This window comes from Panicum virgatum, unplaced genomic scaffold (genome assembly GCF_016808335.1).
Source record: "Panicum virgatum strain AP13 unplaced genomic scaffold, P.virgatum_v5 scaffold_1805, whole genome shotgun sequence".
NCBI lineage: Eukaryota > Viridiplantae > Streptophyta > Magnoliopsida > Poales > Poaceae > Panicum > Panicum virgatum.
In genome coordinates this window covers 34,250-48,511 of record NW_024376277.1, presented here as the reverse complement: position 1 = coordinate 48,511, position 14,262 = coordinate 34,250, and the positions used below count along the sequence as shown (strand labels likewise).

General features: G+C 45.3%; 1 protein-coding gene and 1 pseudogene across 1 annotated transcript; one reads left to right on the top strand and one right to left on the bottom strand.

The window, feature by feature from the left end:
- Positions 1 to 208: 208 nt before the first annotated feature.
- Positions 209 to 2,666, bottom strand: LOC120694021 (annotated as a pseudogene).
- A 6,124-nt stretch (positions 2,667 to 8,790) lies between these two features.
- On the top strand, positions 8,791 to 11,104 carry LOC120694024 (50S ribosomal protein HLP, mitochondrial-like). The gene is made up of 3 exons (XM_039977209.1): positions 8,791 to 8,859; positions 9,423 to 9,526; positions 10,547 to 11,104. Exons 1-3 carry the CDS (start codon positions 8,826 to 8,828, stop codon positions 10,919 to 10,921), a joined length of 513 nt encoding a protein of 170 aa, XP_039833143.1. The 5' UTR covers positions 8,791 to 8,825; the 3' UTR covers positions 10,922 to 11,104.
- Positions 11,105 to 14,262: the final 3,158 nt, after the last annotated feature.

Genomic DNA, 14,262 nt, shown 5'->3' with positions numbered 1-14,262 from the left:
AGTGCCACAATTCACAGCTGTATGTACGTACTGATAAACTCATCAGTATAGTGGCTGGAGCTAGAAAACAAACCATAATCAGATCGGAAGTTGCTGCCTAATATTGTCACAAGTCTCTCACAAGTATCTCACAGCATTTTACATTGTTCAATAATAAACAACTACCCTAAGCAAATGCGAAAAATACAAGCCGAAGTAGAGGTTTCGGTTAATTGCTGCTGCTGCGACCTCCACGGTTGAATCTTTTCTCCAGTATCTCCCTCTGTAGGTTGACGAAGTACTCACGTGCGACCTCTGAGCAAGTGTTGAGATCATCCTTCATCATAATAGATGCTTCCCACTGATCCCTCGCGAAATTGTAATGCTTTTCCTGTAACTCAAGCTGTCTCTCCTGCACAGTGATGAATGTTGATGCTTGATTTCTCTGTTCTTGGCCATCTTCTCAAACAACTCCAGGCAGGCAAAGGTCGATGATGCTGAGCCGCCTTGGCTGCGCCTTTTCTTTGCTACATCCCTCCCAATGGGCCTAGGTATCTCATCTGCACTTCGGATGGTCTGGCATCATCACGCATAAAGTCACCTTGGCTAGCAGCAGCAGCTGCACCAGCAGCATCTCCCGAATTAGCTTCTTCACCTGCAGCAGGAACGTGACACTTGCTCTGCAATCGTCCTCCCACTTGCGCGTGTTCCTCAGAATTTCCCAACAAAATTGAACCTGTGTTAATTGCATCATCCTACTGCAATCCGGTGTTATCGAGTACATAAGTATCTTGTCAAACTCACTACTTTCAGCAAAATCAGCAACAACTTTAGGGGTTGCCCTAGCCTTTATGTATATTTTTTGTGTAAGATCATTATCCACAGTCTACATCAAAGGGCACAAGACATGATTAGTGAAAAAACTAGAAAAGTTCCATGTAATTTGGCAAAGTACAGTAAGATTCATGCAATCAATAATCCAGTTCGCTGCACTCCAACTTGTCTTCTGCCAACCAATTTTCCAGAAGATTCTTTTTGTTCTGATTGACGACGAGTGGAGATAGCTCAAGGGACTCGAAGGCATTGAGCTTCCCAGAGTTAGCAGTGTGCCGAAGTACTGCAAGAGCAGGGGCATTTGCCCTGCTTGCCCAGGAACCCTCTACAATTTTAACAAACATAACAAAAATTCAGTCAAACGAATGAACCTAGACTCCAAGGTGATTAACTATATGCGTTTAAATTAATCCTGATAGCAGGAGGCATATGAGAAATTAACTATAGTACTTTTCTACAGTGTCTAAAAAGTCTGAGGAATGACCAGTAAGCACTAAAGGTTTCTCTTCCGCAATACACAGAAAACTCAACAACTTTAGTCAAAAAAATCCCATGAAATTATCAAGATCCTAGCACAGTAGTTATTTCACCAAATTAACTATGACTTATGAAAATGTCCAAAGGTGACACCTGTTGAAAGGAGGTGCACAAACCTCAATAGCTTCATCGTACACAAAAGAACCAGAAACTCACCTGAGTTTCCCTTCTTTTGCCCTCAATAGTTTCAGGAATTGTTTGCACAGACACCTGTTGAAAGGAGTCGGTATCGGTGGGGAGATTGAGCCAGGTGGAGCAGGAGCTGGAGCAATCTCACTGGAGTTCACCACTATTGAGATGTGCCCCTGGCGATACGTCGAGCACACATTGGTTGCCTCCAGGTCCCGGAGCAGCGGCACACCATTTAAATCGAACACCACGCACCGCAGCGGCGCACTGCCTGATGGCACCGCCCTGACATTGCTGAAGGTTACGGAAATCGGACTCCCTGACGCGACAAAGTTGAGCTCCTGCAGACCCACGGCCGAGAGGTTGGCCGCGTCGTAGGCCAGCAGCCCCAGCACCGGCGCGAGGTAGGTGTACCCGGAGAGCGGGTAGTAGTGGTCCGACGAGCTGCCGAGGTTGTGGTAGACGAGCACCACCCGCTCGACGTGCGGCTGCACGACGACGCCGAACTGGAAGTAGTCGGCGAAGCCCTTCCGCTGCGCAGGCGGACCGCGGAGAGCGCAATGCCGGTGAGGTTGGCGGGGAGGGTGGCGTTGTAGACAATGCCCGGTGCGCGGGCGCTCGAAGGCCCGGAACGCGTAGTCCTGCAGCGTCGCGTCGAGGATCCTGGCCGGCGACTGCGCCGCCACCCCGGAATCGGCGGTCGAGAGCAGGAGGTGGAGGAGGCAAGCGCAGATCAAGAAGCCCATAGCAAGTGGGGGCGGGCCTCAGAGCTGAGCCGCCGCCAGAGAGCCTGCCCGGGCAAGAGCGGTCAGGACGAGTCTGTCATGTCTGGCAACTAGGATTAGGGAGTGCTGAAATGCTCTTACTTGGGGGAAACAAGGACGGGATTTGGAGCGGAGAAGGCTGGGATCCTCTGCAGGGACGGGCATTTACGCCCCCGGACCGGTCCAAGAAATCAGGCGGCTTGAGCAGAGAGGGAGAGCGGCAATGGCGATGGAAGCGAGGAGGACAGTGGTGGGAGATGACGGCAACACATCAAATCAGGAAGAAGCAAACGCAAATCCGAGAAGGGAGGCGACTGCGAAATCCAAGTGCTAGCATATCCGCAATTTCAGTTGAGCGGGCGACCGCTCAGAACGAGCAGAGCAATCGATGTTAGGTGGGCCAAACTGCTCATTGGTGGTCGTTGTTTGTCTAGTAGGTTAGATGGTGATCCACATTTCCTTTTCTCCAGATTAGTTTCTTTTCAATCATTTTTATTTTATTTTTCTTATTTTCGATATGTTACATATGATGAGTACCTATTATAGGTAGTATACGCTATAATAGTTTTGTCCATTATCAATATAAGTTTGTCTCATAAATGCTATACACAAAGTTATGTGCATAATTTTTATTCTACGTTTGCAACGACAATTTTATCCATAAATAATTATGTCTAATGTTATACCAAAAAATTATGATAGTAAGTTTTGTTTCTCTTGATGAAACATATACATAATTTATCATGATATATAAAAATATAGTTTTACCATCTTGACTAATATTATATATATAACTTATGACGCTGATTAATATATTCTGTTGATGACTTACACCTTACGCACATAACTTATAATAACATTTTGTACGCAAAACTTATATTTTTATAACTTAATACTTCTACGTATAACTTATATTTCGTGAGCATAATTTTTGACAGACAAGCTTATAACGATAACTTATCAAACCATAACTTCTAGGCTTAGATACATAATATATTTATAATATACATAATCTATACTTCTAACACAAATACCCCGTGAAAACATAACTATTGCAAAAGGTTGCCCCACCCACACATTTCCTAATTGGGACGGTGTCGATGCCTCACTTTTTAGAAACTTGAAATGAAAAATAAAATTCCCTTCCTGATTGGGATGGTGTCTCACCGATGCCACAAGATAAATCCTTATTCCCCTTGAACCAATCTTCCATACCTAGTTTTCTCTTGTGCGCTAGTAGATCGATCCCTTCGCTAGCACTCCACTTCATGTTGTACTTTTTGTGCCATTTTGCATTGCAATATGTCAATTATTCCACTTCATTTTGTCGGGTGTTACCATGAAAAATTAACTTCTTTTACAACATGAAACAAAACCTTATTGCATCATCACCTAGACTTTCTATGTTTCACATTGACAAATGTACCGTACTATGTTATATCCCATGTGACACCTCCCTTCTATGCCCACGCCCGTGGCATATATTAGTCCATGATATTTTGCATCTCATTATGAAAATTCAGACGTCTCTATCGAGCGCCACTATGATGTAGCCTGCTTAATAGTTAATAGCTAGACTTCCAACAAATTAAATAATCACAGATATATGGTCTCAGATTATAGTTAACCATGTACCCTAAAACAAAGATAAGATTTTGGAAAAGATAGGGTAATTTATAGTTGAGTAGAAATTAAATGTAAATGATACCATCCCTAGGCATCCCTCCGGGAGCGGATCCACTGGCCATGTCCAGATCTGGAAGGAGGTGGCGAGGGCTGACAACGAAAAGGTGAGAGAGTGGATGTGTGGAGGAACAGGTGGAGACTGATTTTTTCGAAGGAGGCGGCGGCGAGGGGACCGACACCGGCGGAGAACACAAGGGAATGGATGGCGTGGAGGAACTGGCGTCGAAGCTATCGAGGGAGGGAGGTCGGAGCCGTCGGAGAAGAGGAAGAAGGGATTAGGGTAGGGCCGGGTCGGGGAAGAAGGGGGTGGATCGGAGAGGCACGCCGGCGAGTCGCCGCGGTCGCAGGCGGCTGTGGAGGCTAGCAGAGTATCTGGGATTGGGGTCACCGAAGTTGGAGAGCTTCATGGGTTTAGATGTCACAACCCCAAATGTGAAAACATCATTAACATGGGACATATGTATTGGTGCAATCGTACGATCAAGCAATCTAAATCATCCAATCAAAATTCAACGGTGGGGTGTTTTCAACAAATTTCAGGGGAAGGGAGAGGTTTCAGGTCGGAGGGTTTAAATGTAAAATAGCATCCAATCAAGCCACCATTGAATATAAATTGAGTGCTTCAGATTGCTTGATTGCACGATTGCACCAACATAGCTGATTGAATAGGATATTTTCCCTAATTTAACATGTAGTTAGCATCATCATGAGCATCATCAAAGCGTAATGGAGCATCAAGTGCATGTGCATGTGCATGTTTGTTTTTAAAATTCAAATTTGTATTGGTGGATGATGTGTTTGTTAAGGAAGTTGAAATTTTGTTATTTGGCCCCCAAAATTTTTATTCAAATACTAGATTTCAAATGCGGTTTAAAAATATTTTTAGAGGATTTTACAACCTTTGAGCCGAGCCACATTAACTAAATCATGCTTAGAGAAGAATAAGAATTTTTTGACAAATCACTAGATCAAAAAATTTCTATTCAAAATGCAAAACTGCACATTTTTTGGTTGAGTAAGTCAATACCCACAAGCTTTTGTGCAAAATACCAAATACAAAAGTTCTAGTTAAGGAAATATTCTTCTACTTTGCTGTTGTGACCATATTCAAAATCTGAGGAAAAGAGGTTCAAAAGTTTGAATTGAATCCAGCCAACATTCTTTTTGAAAGGTGACAAAGGTGTCCTTGACCAAATTTGGGCCCTAATAAAGCTTTCAAATTCATTAAGCACCTAAGACCAGCTCCTTTGCCAAAGTTGTTGTACATACAATGAACTACTCTTTTGTTACACGGAACATGGTTTAAAACTGTCATTTACTTATTTCAAATTGCACCCAAATATCTTTTGAAATCAGCCCAAGTCGTATATACTTAGAATAATTCCCAAGTCTGGATTTTCAGCTTTTGTGAAATTACTTTTGATTTCACTATAGCACTTCAAAATCTACCTGACTATGAAATGAAGCTAAACTTATCACCTCTCAAATGCACCTGACCTTGAAGTGATTGGGCCTCATTTGGTCACTCAAAAGTTTGAAACAAGAAAGACTCTACATAAAGTAAAACTGCTGGTTGACCAAACCTTTGAACATGTTTGTTCTTGTATTTCAAAATCTGTTGTGATCTAGACAAAAATCTCTATACAAAACTTGTAGATGCTTTCATAATTAACAATTTTAGTTATGTGACTTGTGACATGCAGAAAGGTTTAAATGATGTTTTAGGTCGATATCTGTCAACCTGTGAAATCTGCCAAACCTTGTGGAGCTCCGGCGATGGCAGGAGGAGACGTACCTCCCGCTCATCGACGCCCGTCACGGCCACCGGACCAGCGACCAGCATGGCGAGGCTGAGCCCCCAGCGTACGTGGACACGCTGGTGGACCTCCGCGTACCGGACGACGAGCAGCGCCGTGGTAGTAGTAGTAGTAAGCGGCGGCGGAAGCGGCAGCGCAGTGTCACGAACCAAATGCTAAAATATGATTAACATGTAATTAACCCCATCATGAGCATTATCAAAGCATAATGGAGTATTGATTGCATGTGCATGTGGTTTTAAAAATTTATATTTGAATTGTTTGAATGAGTGCTTGTGAAGCAAGTTCAAATTTTCTTATACGACTTGGCCCCCAAAAATTTTATTCAAATACTAGATTTCAAATGTTGAATTTAAAATATTTTTCCAGGATTTTATAGCATTCGAGACGAGCCACAAAATTCTTGAAAAGTTCAAAAACAACCCTTTTGTTCTTTTTGTTGCAACCAATCTACAAAATATTTTTGAGTGATTCTTGTTGCATCATGATCTTGGTGATTTTATCTCCTTCCAGAAAATTTTCCCATGATTTTTGGAGCCCGGGATCATCTTGTTTTTGAATTTCAAACATTGCCCGTTGATTGCGTTCCCCGAGCCCACCTGTCAGCCACCCCTCCCTCCTTTCCCGCCTGCTCGCCTGCCGATTGGGCAACAGAGGTGGCGGTGTCCCCTCGGTGGCTGCCAGTTCGGCCAGCGTGGCCAGGGCACCGAGCCCCCCGCCCCCCCCCCCCCCTCCTTCCCCTTAAGAACGTGCCCCTCCCCTTTTACCCCCAAACTCTAGCCCCATTTCTCCACCATAACCGCCACCTCCATTGCCGTCCGCCGCCGTCGATTTGGAGCCTCCGGTGGGCCATTCTTCGATTCATCACATCTCGACCTGGGCCAACTGAGAGGTCTGCGCACCCATGATGATGAGGCCCAGCCATAATTCAAAATAAAAGATTTGTATGAACAATCCAAACTCCAATTCCAATGTAAAACCTGATCCAGTACGTAAATCATTTTGCCTCTTGCGGATGCTCAATTTTTGTTTTTTCCATAGTTCCATTGCCTACCAGGTAGCCGTTAGTTTCACAGAATTTGTGTTCAAGGCATCCCGGTGTCTTGGGTTTTAGGATCTCCTCGTTGTGCCAAAGCAGATCGATCTCGTTATCAATAAAAGCAGATGGAGTCTCTCTTGGCCATTCTCGCCACACAAACCAAAAGCAATTACCTGCGACGCACCCATTTCCTTCCGCAACGTCTGACTTTTTGGGTGGCCCTATTCCCATCAGCGAAGGCAGCAGACGTTGACAACCCCCGTCACGTTGCTTTCGGAAAAAAACAACAACTAAAGGCCGTCGCAGCCGTTTAGCTGGATGCACAGTGCCCTACGACCTTTTCATATGTGTGTCATGCTCGTGACTCGTGAGTGGTGGCAGGTTGGTGCCGAGCGCACGATCATATGGATAGTCCTTTTCCTCGTTCCATTTTTCGCATTCCCATCGCCTGTTCTAGCTCTTCCTCATCGCTGACCTGACTCGATTCGTGGTGCTTCTCTCCAATACCGGATAGATCCATGTGGTTCTCAAGTCTGAATCAGCTCGCGATCGCCATGGCATTCTCTCTCGTACACGCTGACGCCCTGACGCTCTCGGAAACGAGCAGCGGGGCGTTGCCCGTTGCGTGCGTCCCCCGACGGGTCGCGGTCGCGAAAGTCGCCGCACTTTGGCCCGCATCATTCGCGTGTTGACGCTTCGAGGCCGTGAGCCCGTGACCCCGTTTCTTCAAGATCCGAAAGGAAGAAATGGCCATCTCCGTTTCTGGGAATGGCGAGGCCAAGTGTAGGAGGGCAGATCTTACAAGTGTCCCCCGCTTTTTAGCCCCACTGCTCGCGGAAAAGTTGGTGGACGTGTTTGTTCTTGTAGAACCGATCCATCGATCCTATCATCTTAAGTAAGCGCATCGCGTATCCAGAGAGATGATGTCCGGTTCATGCCGGTAGACCATGCATGCGAGTCGTGCTCGCCGTAGTGGGCGTCGTGGCTCCGGAAACCTTGCTGAAGGGCTTTGAATTTGAACCTGCTGTTCGAGTTGGGTAGAACGGGTAGCATCGCCCTTCGCTGGGCAAGCACTTGTGGCGCCTGCAAAGTCCAACCAACAGGATCGCCTTGCATTGTGTCCCCTCCACCTCCAGATGGAGGTGGCGCCCTGACGCGCTGACGGCCCAACTCTTAAAACACACGGGCACAGCCCACCTCTCTTTCCCCGACAACCCACCCACACATCGCTCGCTGCGCGCTCTCTCTCTCGCCGCCGCCGCGCCGCCGGAACCGCCGTCTCGCCCGCGCCCGCTCCAGAAGGTGAGATCCCCGTCTCTCTCTCTCTCTCTCTCTCTCTCTCTCTCTCTCTCTCTCTCTCTCTCTCTCTCTCTCTCTCTCTCTCTCTCTCTCTCGGACTCCTTGCGCCGCCGCCCCTTGCGCCGGCGGCTGGGAGCGAGCACCTCCGCCTGGATCTACAACTGCCGGCCGCCGCCCAGGGGAATCCCAGGTAACTTGCCATCTCAGCTCCCTGACTTCCCTGTGCGAGAGGTAGATAAATGGATTTGAGTTGTTCATGTCTCGCGTTTCGTTGTAGATAATAATACGTAACAAGCATGGCTAGTTCAAGTGCAAGTGCAAGTTCACTTTCTCCGTCACCTAATCCCAGTGCTGCTGGTTTGATTATTGAAGCAGTGTACAGCCGCATCTTTTGGACTCCCTTCAATTGTAGTTTATCTTGCCTCATCGGGACTGCTTGCTATATTTTTGTCTTCCCTGTCTTGAATATTCTGTTTTGTTTATTGAGAAAAGTAGAAAAAATAATTTATTTATATATATTTGACGTATCGGCGTATCCTGGTTTTTGGAGATTTGCCGTGCCCGTATCGCGTATCGGTGAAACATAGCTCTCGAGTGGGTTTCCACGGATTTCCGTGCAACGTTTCATGCACCCTGAATTTGCTGGGCTTGTTGCGATTGCCGAGCCCTCTGATGTGCTCTGTTTTAACGCATCGCTTTCCACTTGCAGGAAAGCTCAGGTAAGGAGCAGGCTACCACGAAATGGCGGCGTTTCTGAGGTCAAAGTGTTCGTCAGGTATTAGCTTCATCACCTCGGAGGTTTCAATTTTACAATGGGGGGACGTAGCGATAGCATCTGCCTTCAGATACTAAAAGCGATTCAGTTTAAGTAAGATTAGATTTAAGAAACACGCTTCTCTGCTTGTTTTATATACGTCTTTTCACTCTTTAGAAGATCAGAGTTGCTCATGTGCATTGTGGTTGATTTGATGATGTCGGTATGAGAAAAATCGTGCCTGATATTGTGTATCCTAACCTTGGTAAAATAAATAATTAAAAGAGAATTCATGACAACTAGTACAACCTTACCTGGTTCAAGTTCTGGCAATGCATTGTGCTTGCCTTGTAACCAATTATTGCAAGCTGAATAGACATGATCTAGTGGTGAATGATGATCTGGTCATATTGTTGAAATGCCTACAAAACTAGAACCGCTGATTCTGTGCAGCTGCAGCCGATGTCTAGCTCTATGAAACTGTCTAGTGTTGAGACCTTAGAAAAGTTTCTGATAATGTTTGAATCACTGTGATATGATGCTGTTCTAATCCAAATTGTCGGAATACTTCTTGATCTATATAGTTGGACGTACTCTGATTGGAAGCCTTGGAAATAATTTGTATGGAGCCACCAGCTCATCTGTGGAGGCAGTGACAAGACCTTCTCATTGTGATGCTATCAGCCAGGTGAACTGAATCTACCATGCAGAAACATTTTATTGTCCTTAAACATATATTCGTTGTTTTGAATAAGCTTCTGGAATGCAAACTGCTGTTTTCTTCTTCTTCTTTAAAGTCATATGATAACTTGCACTGAAATTCTTAATTCCATTAAGGAACAATTGTGCGTTTTTGATTTTTCACATTATATCTATTATCCAGCTCGTTTGTTTGGTTATCAGTGGTCTTGCTCCGTACAGCTGAATACTTGATTAACTTGTATTAATATTAACCTGAGCCTTTTTTCATTGCACACTCTTCATGAGTGTGTTTGCCTGATGGAAACCAGCTAAATCTCTGGAAGGATTTACTGGGTTTTTTTGGCTATGTTATGAAGCTGACACAGGATAATTTCTGGAATATAAAGTTCTCTTGAAACGCTTGCATATCTCAGCACTGATGTTTTCAATGAAGAAAAAGAAACATTTCTTGATTTCAGACATGTCGCATTGTTCCAAGTAACTGCTGGTCAGCAAATCAATTTGTTGTTTCTCTTAATCCATATATGGTAGCTTACACCGACATTCTAAGTTTTGATTTATGATCGATTGTTCGTATTTCAATTCTCCCCATGATATCCATGATCCAGTATGTTATTTGGCTGCCTGTAAATTTGCATCATATATCTTGATACTTCAATAACTTTCTTACTACCTGAGCCCTCTTCAGGTTCCTTATTTTTTTTCATTTTAATTACCTCAATTAGGATTGTAAATAGTTCCTAGGACAAGCTATATTGCTTTATGAGGCACTCTTTCATATACTCTTCTTGAGAACGTTCAGTTTGATGGAAACCATCTGAGATAAAGTAATTAAAATGCTTTACTGAATGGGAAAGAAGGTTCTCTGTAAGCTGCTATATAGTGTGAAGCTAACAAAATAATTACTGTAATATTGACTTCTCTTAAAATGATTACACATCTCACTTTCTTTATTTTCCAAAAACAAAAAATTGAATGATAACATAAGCTCTTATCCCATTTTCAGCAAATCAGAACATTCTTCCAGATGAGAACCAACCTCAAGGTCGTGGACAACTCTGGAGCGAAGCGGGTTATGTGCATTCAGGCCAAGAGGGGCAAGTATGGAGCAAGGCTTGGGGACACGATCATCGGATCTGTCAAGGAAGCACAACCTCGTGGCAAGGTCAAGAAAGGAGACGTCGTGTACGGAGTGGTCGTCCGTGCTGCCATGAAGAAAGGGCGCAGTGATGGCAGCGAGGTCCAGTTCGATGACAACGCGATAGTCCTCGTAAACAACAAGGGCGAGCTGATCGGCACTCGCGTCTTTGGTCCGGTGCCTCATGAGCTCAGGAAGAAGAAGCACCTCAAGATCCTGGCATTGGCTGAGCACATTGTTTGAGATGTCTTCCTGCTTTGGTATCTGCCTGATAGTTCTGCAGAGTGAAATGAATGTGGTGTTTCCCTTAAAGAATGTTTCTAGGGATGTTTTTGTTCTCTGTTGAATCGTGATATTAGTATATTTCACTTTTGGGTTTGGCCGTTTGTATTCTCAATAATGTATCTTGAAAAAAAGTTTGAACTATGGTGAGTCCTTATGTATCACGATTTGGACTTCCATTGAACATGAATAGTAGTGTCCCATTTTCATGACCAACGCATGCGTATGTATCATGTTCTCATATTACGTATGAGCTTGAGCACTTTCAGGGCCGGCCCTGACTTTTTGGTGGTCCGGTGCGAAAATAAAATGGAGGCCCCCCATTCACCATAAAAATATAAGAATTTAAATTAGCAATCGGGCATGATAAACAGGCGGCGAATCGGTGATCTGCAAACAACGGCGGCGTCTGGCGAGGAAGTCAAATAGGCATTGAGGTATGCACCTGTGTAGATGGTGCGGGACTTATCGATTGGTCTTCTTCTCTATTAGGTCGACTCTCTATGTAAACCTGCAACTTGGCTTTGTTGGCACTTGCGACTTTTTTTTTATCCCAACATAGCTTGTTGTTTTATTCATCCAACTAGCCAGAGATGTCACGCTGTAACGAACATGGCACCATTTATGCCATTTCGAGTGATTTTGGTGATCGAATGACAACACAACACTTGGACTAATATGATTGTTAAGATGATCATTCTCAGGCTTTTAGGTTCAAGTGATGACAAAGAGAGAGAAGATAGGCGTAGCAAGGCCCAAAGGCCCGGTTAGCGGACGGGGGTCGAGGGGGAGCCGCCCCTCGCGGGTCTCAAGGCAGCGCCCTGAAAGCTCTTCGGTTAGGAGCACCGGAAGAACCGACGCCAGGGGCACCGGTGCATCCGACGCTTGTCGGAAGAACCGACGCTACGATGTTTGGTGCAGGAGGAAATCGAAGCCAAGTCAGCCTATAAGCACCGGTTGAACCAACGGTCAAAGAAAGGGCATCGGTGTTTTGGCCGGACTGTGTACCAGAGACGATGTCAACTACCCAGGAGAAGATCCTTCAGCACCGGTTCAACCGATGGTGCATCGGTGCATACCATCGGTGCAATGACGTCAGCTGTCAGAAGAAGACCCTTCAGCACCGGTTGAACCGATGAGGCATCAGTGCATTACATCAGTTCAACCGGTGGTCACTGTGTCAGCAGTCAGAAGCCCAACGGCTATTTCGTGTCTTAGAGTGACCGGAAGAACCGACGCTACCCTTGCCAGAGGCATCGGTTCTTCCGGTGATACGCAGATTTTCAGCTAACCGTTGGAGCAACGGCTACAAGACTTGGTGGCCTATATATACGCCTCACCCCGGCCATTTGAAGATTGCTGGAGTCCCAAGACACCTCATACACATCCAAGAACATCTCCAAGCCATACAAGAGCTCATAGATCATATGCTTAGCTTATAGCACTAGCTTTGTAAAGTGTGAGTGCTAGATTAGCTCTTAGTGAGTGTGATTGCAAGGCCTTGAGCCTTTGTGCTGTGGTTCTCTAGGAAACCAAAACAAGAGCTTGGTGCACCGGCACCTTGGAGCGTGAAGCTCGCCGGCAACGTCATCGACCCTCCGACTTGGTGTGGAGCGGCGACGACATCTTTGTGCGGGGGACGTGGAGACCCCCATCCTTTGTGGAGAAGCTCCTTAGTGGAACCCGGGGCCAAGGTGACCGTGATTGTGTTCACGGAAGAGACTTGGTGGCCGAGTAGCAATACTCTTAGTGAGTGCTACAACAACGTGGATGTAGGTGTGCCTTTGTGGCTAACCGAACCACGGGATAAACACCCGCGTCAAGAGTTTGCTATCTCCTATCCCTCTCTTTAAACTTCCGCATTTCATACTAGCAATTTGTGTGCCTTTACTTTCATAGAATAGTTTCTTGATAGGAAAGGCTATAGGTTGCTAAACTCTTTTGGGATAGGGATTTCACACTAGAACAACCTAGTTGCACATCTAGATAGCATGTTTTAGTTTAAGTTTTGTGCAAACTAGTTGGAGCCATAGGTCTAAGTTTTTATTAGTGCCTAATTCACCCCCTCCCCCTCTTAGGCTAGAGCACCCGATCACTTTTACACGCCCAACAATACCCCAACAATACGGCTTACAAATTTTGGGAGGGGATCATGCCAAATACTTGGTTGATTCAGTTCTTTTCAACACCTAAACAAACTAATTTATAAACATAAATGTTGTTTGTGATTTGACAGATCTTTTAGCATAGTATCTTTGGAGGCCCCTATTTTTTGGAGACCCGGTGCGGTCGCACCGTCCGCACCCCCTCAGGACCGGCCCTGAGCACTTTGTATGTTGTTATCAGGATTCACTACCCATGATTGATTGTGGGGTTTCTTGTTGCTGCCAATAATTGGAGAAAACTTTTCTCATGCAGATCTCCCTTGCAAATTACTCTAGTTTTTAATGGTCTTGCAGGTCAGCAGCAAAGCACATGAGCCGAGCTCAATTGGCCTTTCTGCTGATCCAAGTCTGAAGGCATCTAGTGTTGCCCTTCAAGAATGTTTCCCGGGACGGTCTTCTTGTCTGTTTGAACTTTGAATAATGTATTCTGAAATGATAAAAGGGACCGTTTGACCTGCAGTGAGTCCTGGCAGAAAAAAAAATTCATATTTTTTAGTTCCATTTAACATTGATGTCCCGTTTTGATGGCCAACATTTGGCACTTTGTTCTAAGTTCTTTTTTTTTGCAGATTTTTTCCCCCTCTGCAGATCTTAGTGAGAGAGGGCAGGAGTGGTGGGTACGAAGAGGAGAGGCGGGGGTAGGAGAGCAGGGTGGAATCGCCCACGCGGCGCCGTGGGCGACGCCGCCGAGAGTGCCGTGGGCTCTCATTCCTGATCAACAATGGCTGTGTTCGGCTGGCTGGTGCTGGTGGCTGGTGCTGGTTTTGTGTGAGAGAGAAATATTGTTGGCTAAATGCAGCGAAGATGAAGCGAATAGAGTCAATGAATGTCTGTCAATATTGATGTCCCGTTTTGATGGCCAACATTTGGCACTTTTGTCACTAGCCATGATTGATTCTGTGAGTTCTTTTTTTTTGGCAGAAAATTTTCCCCTATGCAGATCTTCCCTTGCCAATGATTGTTTTTAGTGGTCTTGCTGATTAGTTCCACTGTAGCTGAGCTGTGGTGTATTTGCCACTTGCCACGCTGTTGATCCTGACCTTAAGGCATGGCATGCAGTGTCTTTTATGATGGAATGCTATGTCTGGCCAGGTCAGGGTTAGGACATGGATCCTAGAATCAAGCAGAGCCGGTGAG

Excerpts from the sequence above, each read along its gene's own strand:
- LOC120694024 (XM_039977209.1), top strand. The coding sequence starts at position 8,826 with ATGGCGGCGTTTCTGAGGTCAAAGTGTTCGTCAG. Across the intron at positions 8,860-9,422 it reads GAGGTCAAAGTGTTCGTCAG|TTGGACGTACTCTGATTGGA; the intron begins GTATTAGCTTCA and ends TGATCTATATAG. Across the intron at positions 9,527-10,546 it reads ATTGTGATGCTATCAGCCAG|CAAATCAGAACATTCTTCCA; the intron begins GTGAACTGAATC and ends TCCCATTTTCAG.